The 15,990-nt window shown below is 40.0% G+C and overlaps 1 protein-coding gene across 3 annotated transcripts in view; it reads left to right on the forward strand.

The window, feature by feature from the left end:
• The window catches only part of LOC140713775 (zinc finger CCHC domain-containing protein 2-like), a 66,296-nt gene that overhangs the window by 5,236 nt on the left and 45,070 nt on the right, over window positions 1-15,990 (forward strand). For all 3 annotated transcript variants that reach the window (XM_073024295.1, XM_073024297.1, XM_073024296.1), the window contains exon 3: window positions 4,970-5,046. In XM_073024295.1, the coding sequence (XP_072880396.1) occupies window positions 4,970-5,046 (77 nt within the window). The remainder of the gene's footprint in view (window positions 1-4,969; window positions 5,047-15,990) is intronic.

Consider the following 15,990-nt stretch of genomic DNA (forward strand, 5'->3'; position numbering starts at 1 on the left):
AAAGTATTGTATAATGAATGACTGGGTTTTAGACAATGCAATAAAATACATATTCTCTCTTCTAGAAAAAAAGAATTAAATCCAAGCTCTGTAGGTGCATCAGTCTTTCCATGCCATTTTGTTGATGCAGTATCTACAAATAGATACTAATACGACATAATCACTGTAGAATTTCAGTGAAGCACATAATGCAGTTTTGTCCTTTTACAAGGTTTTTGTTCATTCTCCCTCAGATCTAAAACTGACCCTAATTTAACCAGAAAAAGCAGCAGTCAGATTGGAGACCCAAGTGACTAGCCTTTAAGATTAATAACTAGCTGTGTCTTTAGTTTGTTTTTTCCATTTGGAAATTTTGAGGTGAATCAGAGCCAAAGTTATCTCATGGAAAAGTTTTATTAACAAAGGGGAAGAATGAGGGAACTAAAGGGAGCCCTTGCTGTTTGGGTTTTCCTGTGTATTTTTGTTGATGTCAAGAGATAATTTTGCTGTGGTTGTTTTGGTGTGTCTGTATTGTTAGCAAGGCGTTACATGCTGGAACACAGACCTGCCTCGTCCAGATCTAGAAAAGATCAAGAGGAGATTAGAGGCCTTAAATGTTTAGTCTCTTAGCTTGTCAACTAGCTGTGCAAATGATTTAATGGTTGGCAAGTTAGTGATTTGGTGATAATGTTATGTGTGATAAGGAATTTTGTACAAAACGTTCTTCCATCTACTTTTTTGGCTGGATTTGAAAGTCAGATAGGGGGAAAAAATGCTGTTCTTATTGGCCATGTGCATCCAAGTACTACAAGATAAATAAGAAAAATAGTTCTTGTTCTCTTTTAACGCCTTGCTTGAAAATTTGTGGTCCATTATTTTAATGCCTTTTCCTTTTTATCTGTCATTTTTGCATTTCACTCACTCCACCTTTAATCTAGTTTCTTCCTTATTCTTAGTAGTACAGCAAAAGTGGTGTCTCAGTCATTTGAGAGGCAGAATGACAAGCAGAATTAATCTGGGACTTTGCTCATATTTGGTATTAGCTGTGAGATTACGTAATGGTTGAATTGGTGAGAATTTTTCAATGAGACATTTGAGACTTGTTGAATAAAATAGAGTTTCCTTATGTTTTCCATTACTGGTAGGCAAGTTTTTAGAAAAGCATGGGCTTATTGGCAATCAGTGTAACTTTGTATGGAGAATGTAATTCCTGCCCAATCTGCTTGAGTTTTATGGGTAAGTGATGAAGATAATTGATAAGGGTAGAGAAATAGATATTGTTAAAATGTATTTTAGTAAAACATTTGCTGAGGTCTCCAATGAGAAGAATGTTTTACTGACTGGAGGTGTATGACCAGTGGTGTTCTGCAAGTGTCATTGCAATTTAAAACAAGGTTGGATAGATTTTTGCATAGTAGGAGAATTAAGGGTTTTGGGGAAAATGTAAGTGGAGATGAGTCCATGGCCAGATTAGCTGTGATCTTATTGAATAGCAGAGCAGGCTTGATGGACCAGATGGTCTACTGCTCCTATTTCTTATGTGCTTATGGGCCCCTTGTTTATAACCATATAACCATATAACAATCACAGCACGGAAACAGGCCATTCCGGCCCTCCTAGTCCGTGCCGAACTCTTAATCTCACCTAGTCCCACCTACCCGCACTCAGCCCATAACCCTCCACTCCTTTCCTATCCATATACCTATCCAATTTTACCTTAAATGACTCAACTGATCTGGCCTCTACTACTTCTACAGGAAGCTCATTCCACACAGCTATCACTCTCTGAGTAAACTGATGTATATAAATGAACTAGATGAAAATCTATGTAATTTTGCTTGGTCATAGCAGCCTCTCTGGGTCCAACAAGTAGTGGAAATGTGTGCCTTAAACGCTTTTCTTGTGATCAACCCTACTGGATATTGGTAATATAAAATACTAAGTCTAGGTCATCAGTGCAGCTGACAGCTGGGGACCTGTGTGGCCTTCTTTGTCGTGCGGACCAGGCTGTTATGCCACGATATTGTCTGTCACAGCTACCTAGAGAGGAGATGCTGGAGACAGTGTGGGAGATAACAGAGGTGTGGTGGGTATGCTGGAATCCATGTTGGTTTGGGGGTTGGCCCCTCCTATTGGTGCTGCTCTCCAGTGTTTGCTCCCTGGAAGACAGGCTGGATTGCTTGCGACTGACCCTGCGTGAGACAAGCTGATTTGCCTCGGATTGCTGAACCAGTGTGAGATGAAGAACTGTTGCGTACTTGCTCGTGTAGGAACATGGCGCCAAGACAACATCCCATGCACCATCAATCTTCAGACGATGCCACTCAGGGACTTGTGCTCATACTGTTTTTTTTCCCCCCTCTGGTGAATATGAGCCATCATAATGATCTGTGCTGTGTTTTGCAGCTTGTCTTCAGAGCTACACTGTTTCGTTTAGCTGTATACATGTGCATGGTTGAATGACAATTCAACTTGAACTTGAAAATTGGTTTATAATGAGGAATGTTGTCAAACGATACAGCAGGTAACGCATCATTTAGAAATTTGGTCAGGGAAATTGCAGATGGAATTTCATCCAAATGAGTTTGAGGCGCTGCCGTCTGGGAGTTCAAATGCAAGAGAGAAGTATGCAGAAATGTCAGGATCCTTGAGAGCATTGATGTGCAGGGTGAGCCTGCTGTTCATAGCACGCTGAATGCAGCAACATGAGTAGATAGGGTGGTAAAGATAATGTATGGCATACTTGCTTTCATTGGGATTGCGTATAAAAGCTGGCAAGTCATGCTGCTGTTGTACCAAGTTTTGCTTAAGCCGTATTTGAGGTTTTGAATGCCGCATGTTCAGAAAGATGTGGATGGTGCAAGCAGAGGTTTGCCAGGATGTTGGATAATATTTCTTGTGGGAGGTGGGATAGACTTTGATTTCTCTGGGTATAAAGGGTAAGTTGTCTGCTCTTTTTTTTCACGGTGTAGGTTTAAGATGAAAGAAAAAGTTTAAAGAGAGTTTTCAGGATTTTTCCCCCCACAATGGTAGGTGTGCCCAGTATACCACTAGGATAGGCAGTAGAAGCAGATTCTAACAACAACATTTAAGAGGCATTTAGATACATGAACAGGCAAATGTGCAGGCAGGGATTAGTTATTTTGGCGTCATGGTGGGCCAAAGGGCTTGTTCTGCATTGTACTGCTCTATGTTAATAATTTTTGCCTACCAAGAACCTGTGATGTTCTGCATGGAGCTAGATTTTCTGTAAAGCAACTGAAAGGCAAATGAAGTAAATTAGTAAATTTGGAAAAGTTAATACAGCCTCCTCCTTCACTTAACGTCCAGAATAAGTTATTCCTGTATATTGCATGGAGATCTGGTTTTCATGTAACAGGAAAGATCTGATTTGATTGGAGAGAATGCTCAGGAGACTTGTAAGGATGTTCAGATTTGGAAAAACTGTAGCTATAAAGAAAAATTGGTAAAACTGGGGTACTTGTTCGGAACAGAGGCTCAGAATCAGATTTATTACTGACATGTATTGTAATTTTTGTTTAGTACAGTGCAAGACATAAAAATTACTGTTAAAATAAACCGTGAAAGATGAATAAAGAAAAGTGCTGACGAGTTCATGGACTGTTCAGAAATTTGATGGGGGGAAGAAGCTGTTCCTACACGTTGAGTGTGGGTCTTCAGTGTCGGTGTACTTCCTCCCTGATGGTAGTAACGTAAAGAGGGCATGCACCAGATGGTGAGGGTCTTTAATGATACTATCTTTTTAAGCTACTACCTCTTGAAAATGTCCTAAATGCAAGGAGAGTTGTGCATGTTATGGAAGTGGATGAGTTTTCAACCCTCTGCAACCTCTGGTGATCCTGTAGATTGTAGGCTCCATACCAGGCTGTGATGCGACTGGTCAGAATGTTTTTTACTGCACATCTGTAGAAAGTCAGTGGGTATAAATTTAATTGGAGGCAGAGGGGAATTGGGGAAAACCACTTAAGTCAGTTAAGGCTCACTGAAAGGGTAGTAGAGGCACAGATTATTTGTACATGTATTAAAGTTGTGACTTGCAGCACTGTAGTGTTGCAAGGTGGTTTGATGTTGGGATTGCTCCCTTTCAACTGGAAGAAACTCAAAAATCTCAATAGCTTTCTGTCATAAATTTTCTATGAAGTTTCCGTTATTGTGCATTATAAATAGCTGCATGATTGTACCGTTACACATTTTTTGGAAGTAAATAGACTCTTAAAATTGTTTGTAATGTAGGAAATGGTGTTTTAATTTGCTCCAGCACCTTCAGTATATTCCAGCAGTATTGTGACTAAAGAGATGAAATGCCTAACCCAATGGAATGTGGTGAAATACTTAAAATAAAAATTAGTCTTATTTGAAGCTGACTTTTCTTTCTGAAATGTGATCTTTCCATGACTTCATTCTGTATCCTGGGGCTCAGGCATAGCTAAATTATTATCTTGTGCAGTAAAGAAATAAGATTTAAGTGTAAGGCATTGTTGATGACAGAGCAGTATTGGGATCAGCACCATTTTCTTTTCATTACCCTTTGCATTTAATATCATTGACAATTATTTTCCATTTTGGTTGCTAAGACAAAATTGTAAATACTGTTCTTGGCATAATTCCAAAACAGTGAGATGTTGTGAGTGTTTGGCCACGGTGTTGCTTATGATGTAAATTCTGAGGGATCTCTTCTGATTAGTAAATGAGTTAAATGACTTTTTTTGCAATAATTGCCATATTAGTGTGCAAGTACATTTACAAGATTACAGATTGCTGTAAAACATTTTGTAGTTGCTCTGGAAAATAAGTAAGTACAAGGTTTTGCAATAGCTCCATTCAGCAAAGTGGTTAGGAATGACATACAAGTTAATTGTGTAACCAGTAAGAACAATGGTAAATTGTATCCTTGTGAATAGGAGTTATTTCCAACTGATTGTTGGGTGTATATTTTGCATCTTGAAATCCTGGATGTTTAATTTTTCAGGAGTGCAGATTGATAATATTACCTTGAAGAATGTAACAAAGAAGAGACCAGAAAACTACTGGGAGTACACATTCGATGTGAGTAGATTTTTTTTATTACTTTATTTAAAAAATAATGGAAAGGCAGAAAATCCTAGAATAAAAGCTAAATGCTAAAATTAGTCATATTTATGGTGAGAAATTTGTTTTGAGCCTCATTATCTGCTTTACATTAAGTATGTGAATAGAACTACTTGGTTCAGGAGCTCATCTCTGTCCAAGAATGTTGATTGATGACAGTGGCCTTCAACATGAGTAGCAAGATTGAGTGACTTTTAAAATTTTTGATACAATTTGCTCAAGTTCCCAACTTGCTATAGTATGGACCCTAATGAATTCCTGTTTAACAAGGTTCAATAGCTAAGCTTTTGGCATGACACTACTAGTTCTTAATAGTATTTTGTTTATTAACTGTGACCTATGCTTCCCATTTTGTACTGAAGAAATCTATCCCAGAGCAAAAATATAATGAAGGCAAATTAAATAAGTATGACTTTGTTGCTTAGCAGGCTGATGATTCATCTTTTGGCAATGAAAGCAATTTGATGCAAGGAAAATAAATATCACAGTGTGGGGGCAGAGGCATGGGATTCCTGTTTAAAGTGGTGTAATTGTGACAGGACTATATTTTTAGATTGAAATTTGCTTTCGTGCTGAATAATATAATTGGAGTGGAGAATATGAACAAAAAAGTATGGAGTTAAATCTGGTCATTGTTTACAAGACATAATAATCAGAACACTGGAGCTCACATTTAGTTAATAAATTTCTTTTAAGTTGAAAATGGTTTATCTGGTTCTTGTAATTACAATGAATAATAAAGAGTCTTGGCTAATTTGCCTTGTTGGCTTTTGTGTGCCATGAGGCTGAGTGTTCAGACTCTAGGGACATGTCCATTATCATGACTAACATACTTGGTCACATATTCTGTTTTTTTTTTAAGTGAAATGTTAAGGCTCACTATTGAAGTGCATTTCATTTAATATTTTTGCTAATATTTGTAATATTTATTAAATCGCTATTCATGAGATTTTGCAGAGTTTAAATAGGCAGCTTTGTTATCTTGGATTACAGCAATGCCTACAGCGATTGCTGAACATCTGAAATTAAATCAAAATGCTAGATGCATTCAGCATGCCAGGACGCTTCTTGGAAAGGGGGAGTTGATGTAACCCTTAATCATATCTAATTCCTAAACCAGGTGATGGTGTAAACACTGAATTTATCTTTGCAAACCTGACCTCACCGTATCAAGGAGATTCCCTTGTCCTGTCCATTTTTCCCCCACTCCCCCACCACCACTTCTCCAACTTAAAACCTGTTTTTCACTTGTCATCAAACTGTAGCACCAGTGCTATTTTTATAACAAATGCTTCTGACCTGCAGACTGATTTTTGCATTTTTTTGTCATCTCTATTTAATTGGCAGTAAAGTCCTTCTAGATTCTTAGGCTTTGGTCTTTGATCTATTTCTGGGTACTTCAATCCCTTGTCTCACTCCTGTTTTTCACACTGCATTGCTGCAAAGGGCCATTTACTACCAAACTGCAATTGTTCTAGTATTGGTGCATCATATGGATTCATCCTTGTGTATAGAATTAATGTTTATATGGCAAAATTGGGTGCCTTTCACTTGTCCAGGTTTTTGTTTGGAACTTGGCTTGTGAAGGTAAATGAATATTCCATTTTATGCCTACCGTAGATGCCGGATTATAAGCCGCTACTTTTTTCCCACGCTTTGAACAGCTTTGAACACTGCGGCCTTTACTACGGTGCGGCTAATGCATGTTTTTTTTTCATGCCGCCAAAAACATTTTGCCTCGTAACAGTAGACCAATAAAATTGATGAGTAGTTCACAGAGGTCCAATGAAATTGTACAATAAATCAAGCGCACTTTCACAATTAAATTATTGTAAATCAGTCATTTGTACTCGCCCTCATCAACATGGAAAACACTCGAAGAAAAGCATTGTGCTGCCTTTATGGCAGTTATTTAGTTTATAATATTTTCGCTTAGTAATTCATTTGTTAGTACCGTAGATTCCGGACTACAGAGTGCACCTGATTAAAAGCCGCTGGCTCTAATTTTAGAAATAAATTCAATTTTTTAATTGTAAAGGCCGCACTGGATTTTAGGCTTAACATACGTATCGGTAACACAAATTACGTTGCATATACTTTTTTACTGAACAGCACGAACAACATTCCAATATCTCCTAGCGACTGGTAAAAATATATATACTGCAGCCTACCAGGAAAAGTTATTGATCGCCTTTAACTTAAAAGCAGCGTTTTCGCTCGGGTCTGATGAGCTCGCGTAACGCGATCGGGTCTGATGTGCTCGGGTCTGATGAGCTCGGGTCTGATGAGCTCGCGTAACGCGATCGGGTCTAATCGGGTCTGACGCGCTCGGGTCTGACGAGCTCGCGTAACGCGATCGGGTCTAATCGGGTCTGACGCGCTCGGGTCTGACGCGCTCGGGTCTGACGAGCTCGCGTAACGCGATCGGGTCTAATCGGGTCTGATGTGCTCGGGTCTGATGAGCTCGCGTAACGCGATCGGGTCTAATCGGGTCTGACGCGCTCGGGTCTGACGAGCTCGCGTAACGCGATCGGGTCTAATCGGGTCTGACGCGCTCGCGTAATGCCCCCACCTTCCCGTATATATCCCACAAGACGCGACGAAACCGGGTGTGACGTCATAGCATCCCGGGATGTAGTACAGAAAACAAATATAGTTAAAACACTTCTAACTTTAACTAACAAATGAATTACTAAGCGAAAATATTATAAACTAAATAACTGCCATAAAGGCAGCACAATGCTTTTCTTCGAGTGTTTTCCATGTTGATGAGGGTGAGTACAAATGACTGATTTACAATAATTTAATTGTGAAAGTGTGCTTGATTTATCGTACAATTTCATTGGACCTCTGTGAACTACTCATCAATTTTATTGGTCTACTGTTACGAGGCAAAATGTTTGCGAGGCGGCATGAAAAAAAACCATGTTTTAGCCGCTCTGGATTAAAGGCCGCAGAGTTCAAAGCTGTTCAAAATGTGGGAAAAAAGTAGCGGCTTATAATCCGGAATCTACGGTATTTTCTAGTTAAAGTTAGAAGTGTTTTAAGTATATTTGTTTTCTGTACTACATCCCGGGATGCTATGACGTCACATCCGGTTTCGCCGCGTCTTGTGGGAAATACCGGTTTGCGATAAACGGGAAGGAGGGGGCGAGCATATTAGACCTGAGCGAACACGCTGCTTTTAAGTTAAAGGCGATCAATAACTTTTCCTGGTAGGCTGCAGAATATATTTTTTTACCAGTCGTTAGGAGATATTGGAATGTTGTTCGTGCACTGTTCAGTAAAAAAGTATACGCAACGTAATTTGTGTGTTACCGATACGTATGTATATTTAAAAGTAGCCGTGTTACAGGCACAGTTCGAAAAAAAAGCATTTGCATTATGTATTTGTTTATGTTACCATACAGATTTAATTAAAAGTTAAAAAATCCTCGCGTGTAATATCTTTCTGTGTAAATATCTCATATTACAACGTGGGACACCTGCGGCTTAAAATCCGGTGCGGCTTGTACAAGTACAAAATTGATTTTCTTTCTAAAATTAGAGCCAGCGGCTTTTAATCAGGTGTGCTCTGTAGTACGGAATCTACGGTAGTTTCTAGCAATTTGTTAAATTGGGCAGTGAACCACTTGCTTAAGAATACTCATACTCTGTTCTTCTTAGGCCCTTAGCTCCCAGTGGAGCATAGGCCACTGATGACCTCCTGCCTCCAATGTACTTTGTTCTGAGCCATTTTCTCAAGGGTGGACCAGGAGTGTCCCCATCTAATTTTTTCCTCAACATCTCTCCTCCATGTGTTGTTTGGACATTCCTTTTTCCTGTTTCCTTGGAGATTCCATTTTAATGCCTGCCTGTTGATGTTGCTTGGCTTCCTCAAGATGTGGCCAATCCACCTCCATTTCCTTTGCTACGATGGTGGATTTCCCTGCCTGGTATATGGTTCTCACATTCCAGGTACCCAAGATTGATATGGACTTTAAAAGAGTAGTTGGCTGTGCAGGATCCTGATGATTTTCCCTGTGCTGCATCATGTGCTCACTCGTCAAAGAGCTTCTTACAAAGTTGATGGTATGATCAAAGTTCATCAATGATTCTGTAATCCATTGTATCCACTGTAGAGGGGATTGACCTTTACAGCTTGATCAGAGCCCTGTTGGCTGGCCTTGCCTATTTCCACCTCTCACAACAGGGACATGTGATTGGACTTTGAGAGGTACTCTGTCTGCTGTGTGGCTGCAATATGTTGTTAGCTTTGATTATTATGAACTATGTGATGGTAATGGACATTGAGTGTCATGAGAGTTGGAGGGATCATTTGCCCAGCACTTGGTGCAATGTATTTGAAGTTAATTAATCCTCAATGTTGTTTCCATCTCGTTACATGCATCTACAGAGTTGTACATAGAGCTGAATGCTATGACCGACATGATGACTGAGGAAAGGACATTCAAGTAATTGAAGGTTATTCTGCCTGGGGCATTTGCCCAAGAAACTGACAGAGAGGAGGACCTTTGATTGCCCCCTAATATCCACAACAATTTTTTATGTTTGTTACTATTCCAGCCAGTACAGTATTTGCTCCATGATTCCCTTTAGCTTCAGTTTTATTGTGTTTCATTGATGCTGTAGCTTCAAATGTGGACTTGATAGTAAGGGCAATTGTCGTTAAATTCTGTTTCTCAAGAGGTATAGAATCAAAGCTTTCAAGGAAAATATTGGTCTACTTTGTTCAAAATGGTACTGCTGTCATTTACTTAAACAGAGGCCAAGTCTGGGATATGTACAGTACATAAATGTATTCAGTTGTCTGGGCCCTGAACTTGATGGAAAAATTAGGAATGTCTGTCTAAATATTTCACTACTGGAATTCCATGGATTACAAAGCACAGCTGAGTCTTGATGAGATTCTCAGATTTATGCTAATGATGTGGTGTCAGATCCTGTGATGGAAGAGAGACAGTATATTAAAGCAAAAATGAAAGATGCTGGCAATATTCAACAGATCAGATACTATTTGTGGAGATAAAAACAATGTTTTGCATCAACATTTATCAATCTTAAACATTAACATTGTTTTTCCCTACACAGATGCTGATTGATCTGTTATGCATTTGTTATTTTACATCTAACAGATCCATGAACATACTGGTATTATTGGGGATTCAGAGGAAATAAGAAAGTGAACTCTCTTACTAACTTTTCTAGGTGTTTTCGGCTTATTTAAGCGTTTTAAAATAATTTTAAGAGCCTCTGGGTGTTTATTGAAACCCTTGTGTTTTGACAAGAGGCAAAGCTGGGATGGGGCTATGCTCGCTGTCAATATGTTCTCTGCTGTTTTTCTCAACCTACTATTGGGGGCCCAGGACTATTAGGCTACTTCGCAAGAGTCTTGAGATGCATTGACTCAACATGATGGGCAGTCTGCACCTGGAATAAGTAAGCTTGGATATGGGGTGACTGCCCTGTCAGAGTAAATCTGAGTAAAGAACTTTAGGCCCTGGTTCTAAATTTGCGTGTTACTTGCCCTTTTATCTTTTCCTTCTCCTGATGGCATTCAATAAAGTGTTTTTTCTCCCCCTCCTTTTGCCCTTCAACTGAGGGACTGTGGCTAACCTTGTGGAATTTTTCTGCACTGCAAGTGCTTAAATGATACCCTGTGTCCTAGTAGCCAAAATTGCAATGTGCATGTTGTTCACTTTAAGTAAAAATGACCAAACCTACTGGCTTGCAAATCTACATGTAGTAATGTTCTGGAGTTTGAGAGCCATGAAGCACTTTCTTTATGCACTTCTATTTCTAGCACTCTACCTCTTAAAGACAAATAACATCAAATCTATTTGTGTTGAAACTTCATTCTGATCATTAGGTTCTGGAAATGTGGTTGGTGTGTTTTCAAGAAGTTGTGTGGATATATTTGACTATCTGTTAGTTTGCATCAGTGCTACTTTGTTTCACTTTTGCAAACCATTGTGTGGAATGCAATGATTCATAGAAGTTTGTGCAGCAAGTGAAATGCATCCCGCACTGGTGGTCTTGAATTAAGGATCCTTCATTCCTGGTGCTTACATCCAGAATTCAGTTTTAAAAGATTCATGTGCTGCCTTTTAAAGCCCAGTCCTCCCTGGTATTCCAGCAATTCATTTTTAGGCCATTTTTCTTGACCACAGTTTTGAGAATCTTGACATCTGCTTTTGATCTGGGAGATGTATCTCTGTATTGCTGTGTGGAATTGGAATTTCCTTTGTTTTCATTGGATCTTAATTTGTAGCTACTTCTGGGACTTAACAAATTTTATAATATATTTGAGCAGTTGAAAATCAGATTCCATTCATGTTTTAGGTGGAATTTTGGAATTGGTGAACAATTCTGCACAAATAAAGTACAGTAGTTTGTTACTTTTACAAGTAACTGCAACATCATGGGCATAAAGCTTGTTTACTTTTTCACACCGGTTTCTGTTGATAACCAACTGTACTCCACAGAATTAGGTTAAATACTTAAGAATAATACACAAAACCTGTATTGCACAGACCTTGTGTTCCAAGGAAACATTCTGCATAGTGGTCGCAAATGCAAATATTAACCATGTTGGTGGAATAAAGTCTTGAGGGTTCCCCAGACCCTGTGGAAGGCAAGTGCAGAAATTGCTGGGGCCCTAGCAGAGATGTTTAAATCATACTTGACAACAGGTGAGGTACCAGAGGATTGGAGGATAGCCAGTGTTGTTCTGCTGTTCAAGAAAAGCTCAAAAAATAAACCAGGAAATTATATGCCGGTGAGCCTGACATCAGTAATGGGGAAAGTTATCGGAAGGTTTTCTGTCGATCAGATATGAATATTTGGATAGATGTGGACTAACAAGGATAGTCAGCATGGCTAAGAAAGTTATTAGGAAAGTTGATGAAGGCAAGGCAGTGGATATTGTCTACATGGATTTTAGTAAGCTATTTGACAAAGTTCTGCATGGGAGTTTGGTTCAGTCGCTCAGCATTTAAGATGAGGTAGTAAATTGGAATAGATAATGGCTTTGTGGGAGAAGCCAGAGAGTGGTAGTAGATGGTTACCCCTCTGACTGGAGGCCTGTGACTAGTGGAGTGCTACAGGGATTGGTGCAGGTTCTGTTGTTTGTCTTCTACAAACCCCATTTCCAGAAAAGTTGGGATATTCTCCAAAATGCAATAAAAACAAAAATCTGTGATATGTTAACTCACGTGAACCTTTATTTAACTGACAAAAGTACAAAGAAAAGATTTTCAATAGTTTTACTGACCAACTTAATTGTATTTTGTAAATATACACAAATTTAGAATTTGATGGGTGCAACACACTCAACAAAAGTTGGGACAGAGGCATGTTTACCATTGTGTTACATCACCGTTCCTTCTAATAACACTTTTTAATCGTTTTGGAACTGAGGATACTAATTGTAGTAGATTTGCAATTGGAAATTTTGTCCATTCTTGCTTAATATAAGACTTTAGCTGCTCAACAGTCCGTGTTCTCCGTTGTCTGATTCTCCTCTTCATGATGCGCCATACATTTTCAGTAGGAGATAGATCTGGACTGGCAGCAGGCCAGTCAAGCACATGCACTCTGTGTCTACAAAGCCACACTGGGGGTTGTAGCCCGTGCAGAATGTGGTCTGGCATTGTCCTGCTGAAATAAGCATGGACGTCCTGGGAAGAGACGTTGCCTTGATGGCAACATATGTCTCTCTAAAATCCTAATATACGCCTCAGAGTCAATGGTACCTTCACATACATGCAACTCACCCATGCTGTGGGCACTGATGCACCTCCATACCATCACAGATGCTGGCTTTTGCACCTTTCGCTGATAATAATCAGAATGGCCGTTTTCATCTTTGGCACGGAGAACTCGACGCCTGTTTTTTCCGGAAACTAGCTGAAATGTGAACTCATCTGACCACAGCACGCGGTTCCACAGTCTTTCAGTCCATCTGAGATGAGCTGGGGCGCAGAGAACTCGCTAGCGTTTCTGCATAGAGTTGATGTATGGCTTCCTCCTTGCTTAATGCAGTTTCAAGTTGTATTTCTGGATGCAGCGATGGACTGTGTTAAGTGACAATGGTTTTCTGAAGTACTCCAGAGCCCAGGTGACTGTAATTGTCACAGTAGCACGACAGTTTCTTAGGCAGTGCCGCATGAGGGCTCAAAGATCACGCGCATTCAACAGTGGTTTCCGACCTTGCCCTTTACGCACTGAGATGTCTGAATTCTCTGAATCTTTTTACAATATTATGTACCGTAGATGTTGAAAGACCTAAATTCTCTGCAATCTTGCGTTGGGAAGTGTTCCTTTTGAACTGACTAACAATTTTCTCACAAATTTTGGCACAAAGGGGTGAGCCATGACCCATCCTTGCTTGCAAAGACTGAGCCTTTGATGGACGCTACTTTTATACCCAGTCATGATACCTCGCCTGCTTAATGTGGAGTCTTCCAAACTGGTGTTACTTGAATATTCTGTGCACTTTTCAATCTTTTTTTAACTCTGTCCCAACTTTTGTTGAGTGTGTTGCAGCCATCAAATTCTAAATTTGTGTATATTTACAAAACACAATTAAGTTGATCAGTAAAACTATTGAAAATCTTTTCTTTGTACTTTTGTCAGTTAAATAAGGGTTCATGTGAATTAACATATAACAGATTTTTGTTTTTATTGCATTTGGAAAATATCTCAACTTTTCTGGAAATGGGGTTTGTATATTAGGGGTCACCAATCTTTCTTGCACCACAGACCGGTTTAATATTGACAATATTCTTGCGGACCAGGCGACCGGGGTGGGTGGGTATTAATCACGACCAGAATATAGGTGATAAGTCAACTATAAGTCAGTTATAAGTAGCTAATACACTCAATTTCATTTCTAAAAGAGTTTATCTAACAAATTTAATGTTAAACACACCACATATTTTCCTCACATGAATATAGTGATAAGCCAATTATAAGTCACTTATAAGTCAATAGCATCATAACATTTTAAGTAACGTTTGGATATTAAACACACAACGCATGTTTTCTTTGTATGAACATATAAAATCATTGCAACACACCAATATCGCTGAATCAGTGGGAGCTCTGGGCTTGTTTCCCTGCAACAAGATGGTCCCATCAGGGGTGATGGGAGATGGCGATACTCGAAGGGGGTTCCTTATGTCCAGTTTATTCCACAATTTAGTTTTTGTTGCATTCATTGCAGAAAACCCCGCTTCACAGAGATATGATGTTGGAAATGGAAGCAATGTTTTCAGTGCATTTGTGGCTATCTCAGGATATTCAGCCTTGACTTTGATCCAGAATACCAGCAGAGATGTTATGTCAAACATACTTTTCAGCCCACCGTCATTTGCAAGCTCGAGGAGTTGATCTTCCTGTGATGACATGGATGATTCACCGGGGACATTCACAAATGGGTCACGGACCCATTCCTTTGCACGTCTTGGGTCATTTGTGGTTGGGAAGTAACGCTTGAATTCTGTCGACAGCGAAGATAGGTGATCGCGCACCAGCTGTGAGAAGGACAGTGCAGCCTCAGTCTCTCCCAAAATCCCAGCTAATGTTGGGAACATGTCAAATATGCACCTGTCCACTTGCGATCCCCACAGTTCCAGTTTGACTTTGAAAGCAGACACTTTATCTGCCAACTTGAAGACAGTTCTCATTCTCCCCTGAAGTGACAAATTGAGTTCATTGAGCAGGTTGAAGATGCCACACAGATAAAAGTTTTGCTGTTCACTCCGCATCACTGAAGTGTGCTGCCAGTGGTAACTTTTTTCCTGAAAGAAATCTCTGTAGTGGCTCTCTTAACTCAAAAACCCTGGCCAGGGCTCTCCCCCTTGATAGCCACCTGACTTCAGTGTGTAAGAGAAGGCGTTTGTGCTCTGCATCCATTTCCTTGCAAAGCTGCTTGAACAGACGTGAGTTAAAGGCCTTTGCTTTGATATGATTGATAACTTCAACAATGTCATTCAATATGCTGTTAAGATCAGGTGACATTTTTCAGCTAGTCAGCATTTCCCTGTGTATGACACAGTGTGTTGACTGGCATTCAGGAGCAACCTCTTTGACTCGGGTAGTGAAACCAGACAGCTGTCCAGTCATAGCTGCAGCCCCGTTTGTGCATATTCCAACACTGAATGACCAGACCAGTTTGCCTGACATGTAGTCATTCAAGGACTTGAATAGTTCTGCCCCAGTTGTGTTAGTTGGCAGCAGCAGTGCACATAACATATCCTCGTGCACATCGTCTTGAAATATATATTACACATAAACCAGCAGTATTGCCTTGTTGTCGACATCAGTAGACTTGTTGACCTGGATAGCATACCATGGTGACTTGTTAAGCCGTTCCAACAGCTGTGCTGCGATGTCCTCCGCTGTGTCATCGAATCTCCTTGAAACTGTGGTAGCTGAAAGAGAAACCTGTGTCATCTTGTTAGCTGCAGCTTCTCCCAACAGTTCACGGCACACGTCCTTGGCAGCAGGCAGAATCAATTCTTCACCAACAGTGAAAGGCTTCTTAGCCTTAGCAATACAGCTAGCCACTAAGTATGATACTCTCAGAGCAGCAGCATTTGTGGAGGTGGTGGCTCTCAGCACTTGCTTCTGTCCCACTTGCTCACGTTTTTTCTGCTCAAAAAAACTCAACGGGTTTGTCTTTAAGTGCAGGGTGCTTGGACTTAAGGTGCTGAAGCAGTTTTGAGGACTTCATTGCGTCATTAGACAGCTTGTCTCCACGTATCACACACAGGGCTTGGAGAGTGCGAGTCACTGGCCGCATTAAAGCCACATTTTATGTACAACTCGTATTTTCTGTCGAAGGAAACTTTTTTTGCAGTCTCGGCCTCAGCTGTCTCTGTGTTATCATCATCGTTA

The sequence above is a fragment of the Hemitrygon akajei genome, chromosome 20 (genome assembly GCF_048418815.1).
Source record: "Hemitrygon akajei chromosome 20, sHemAka1.3, whole genome shotgun sequence".
Taxonomy (NCBI): Eukaryota; Metazoa; Chordata; class Chondrichthyes; order Myliobatiformes; family Dasyatidae; genus Hemitrygon; species Hemitrygon akajei.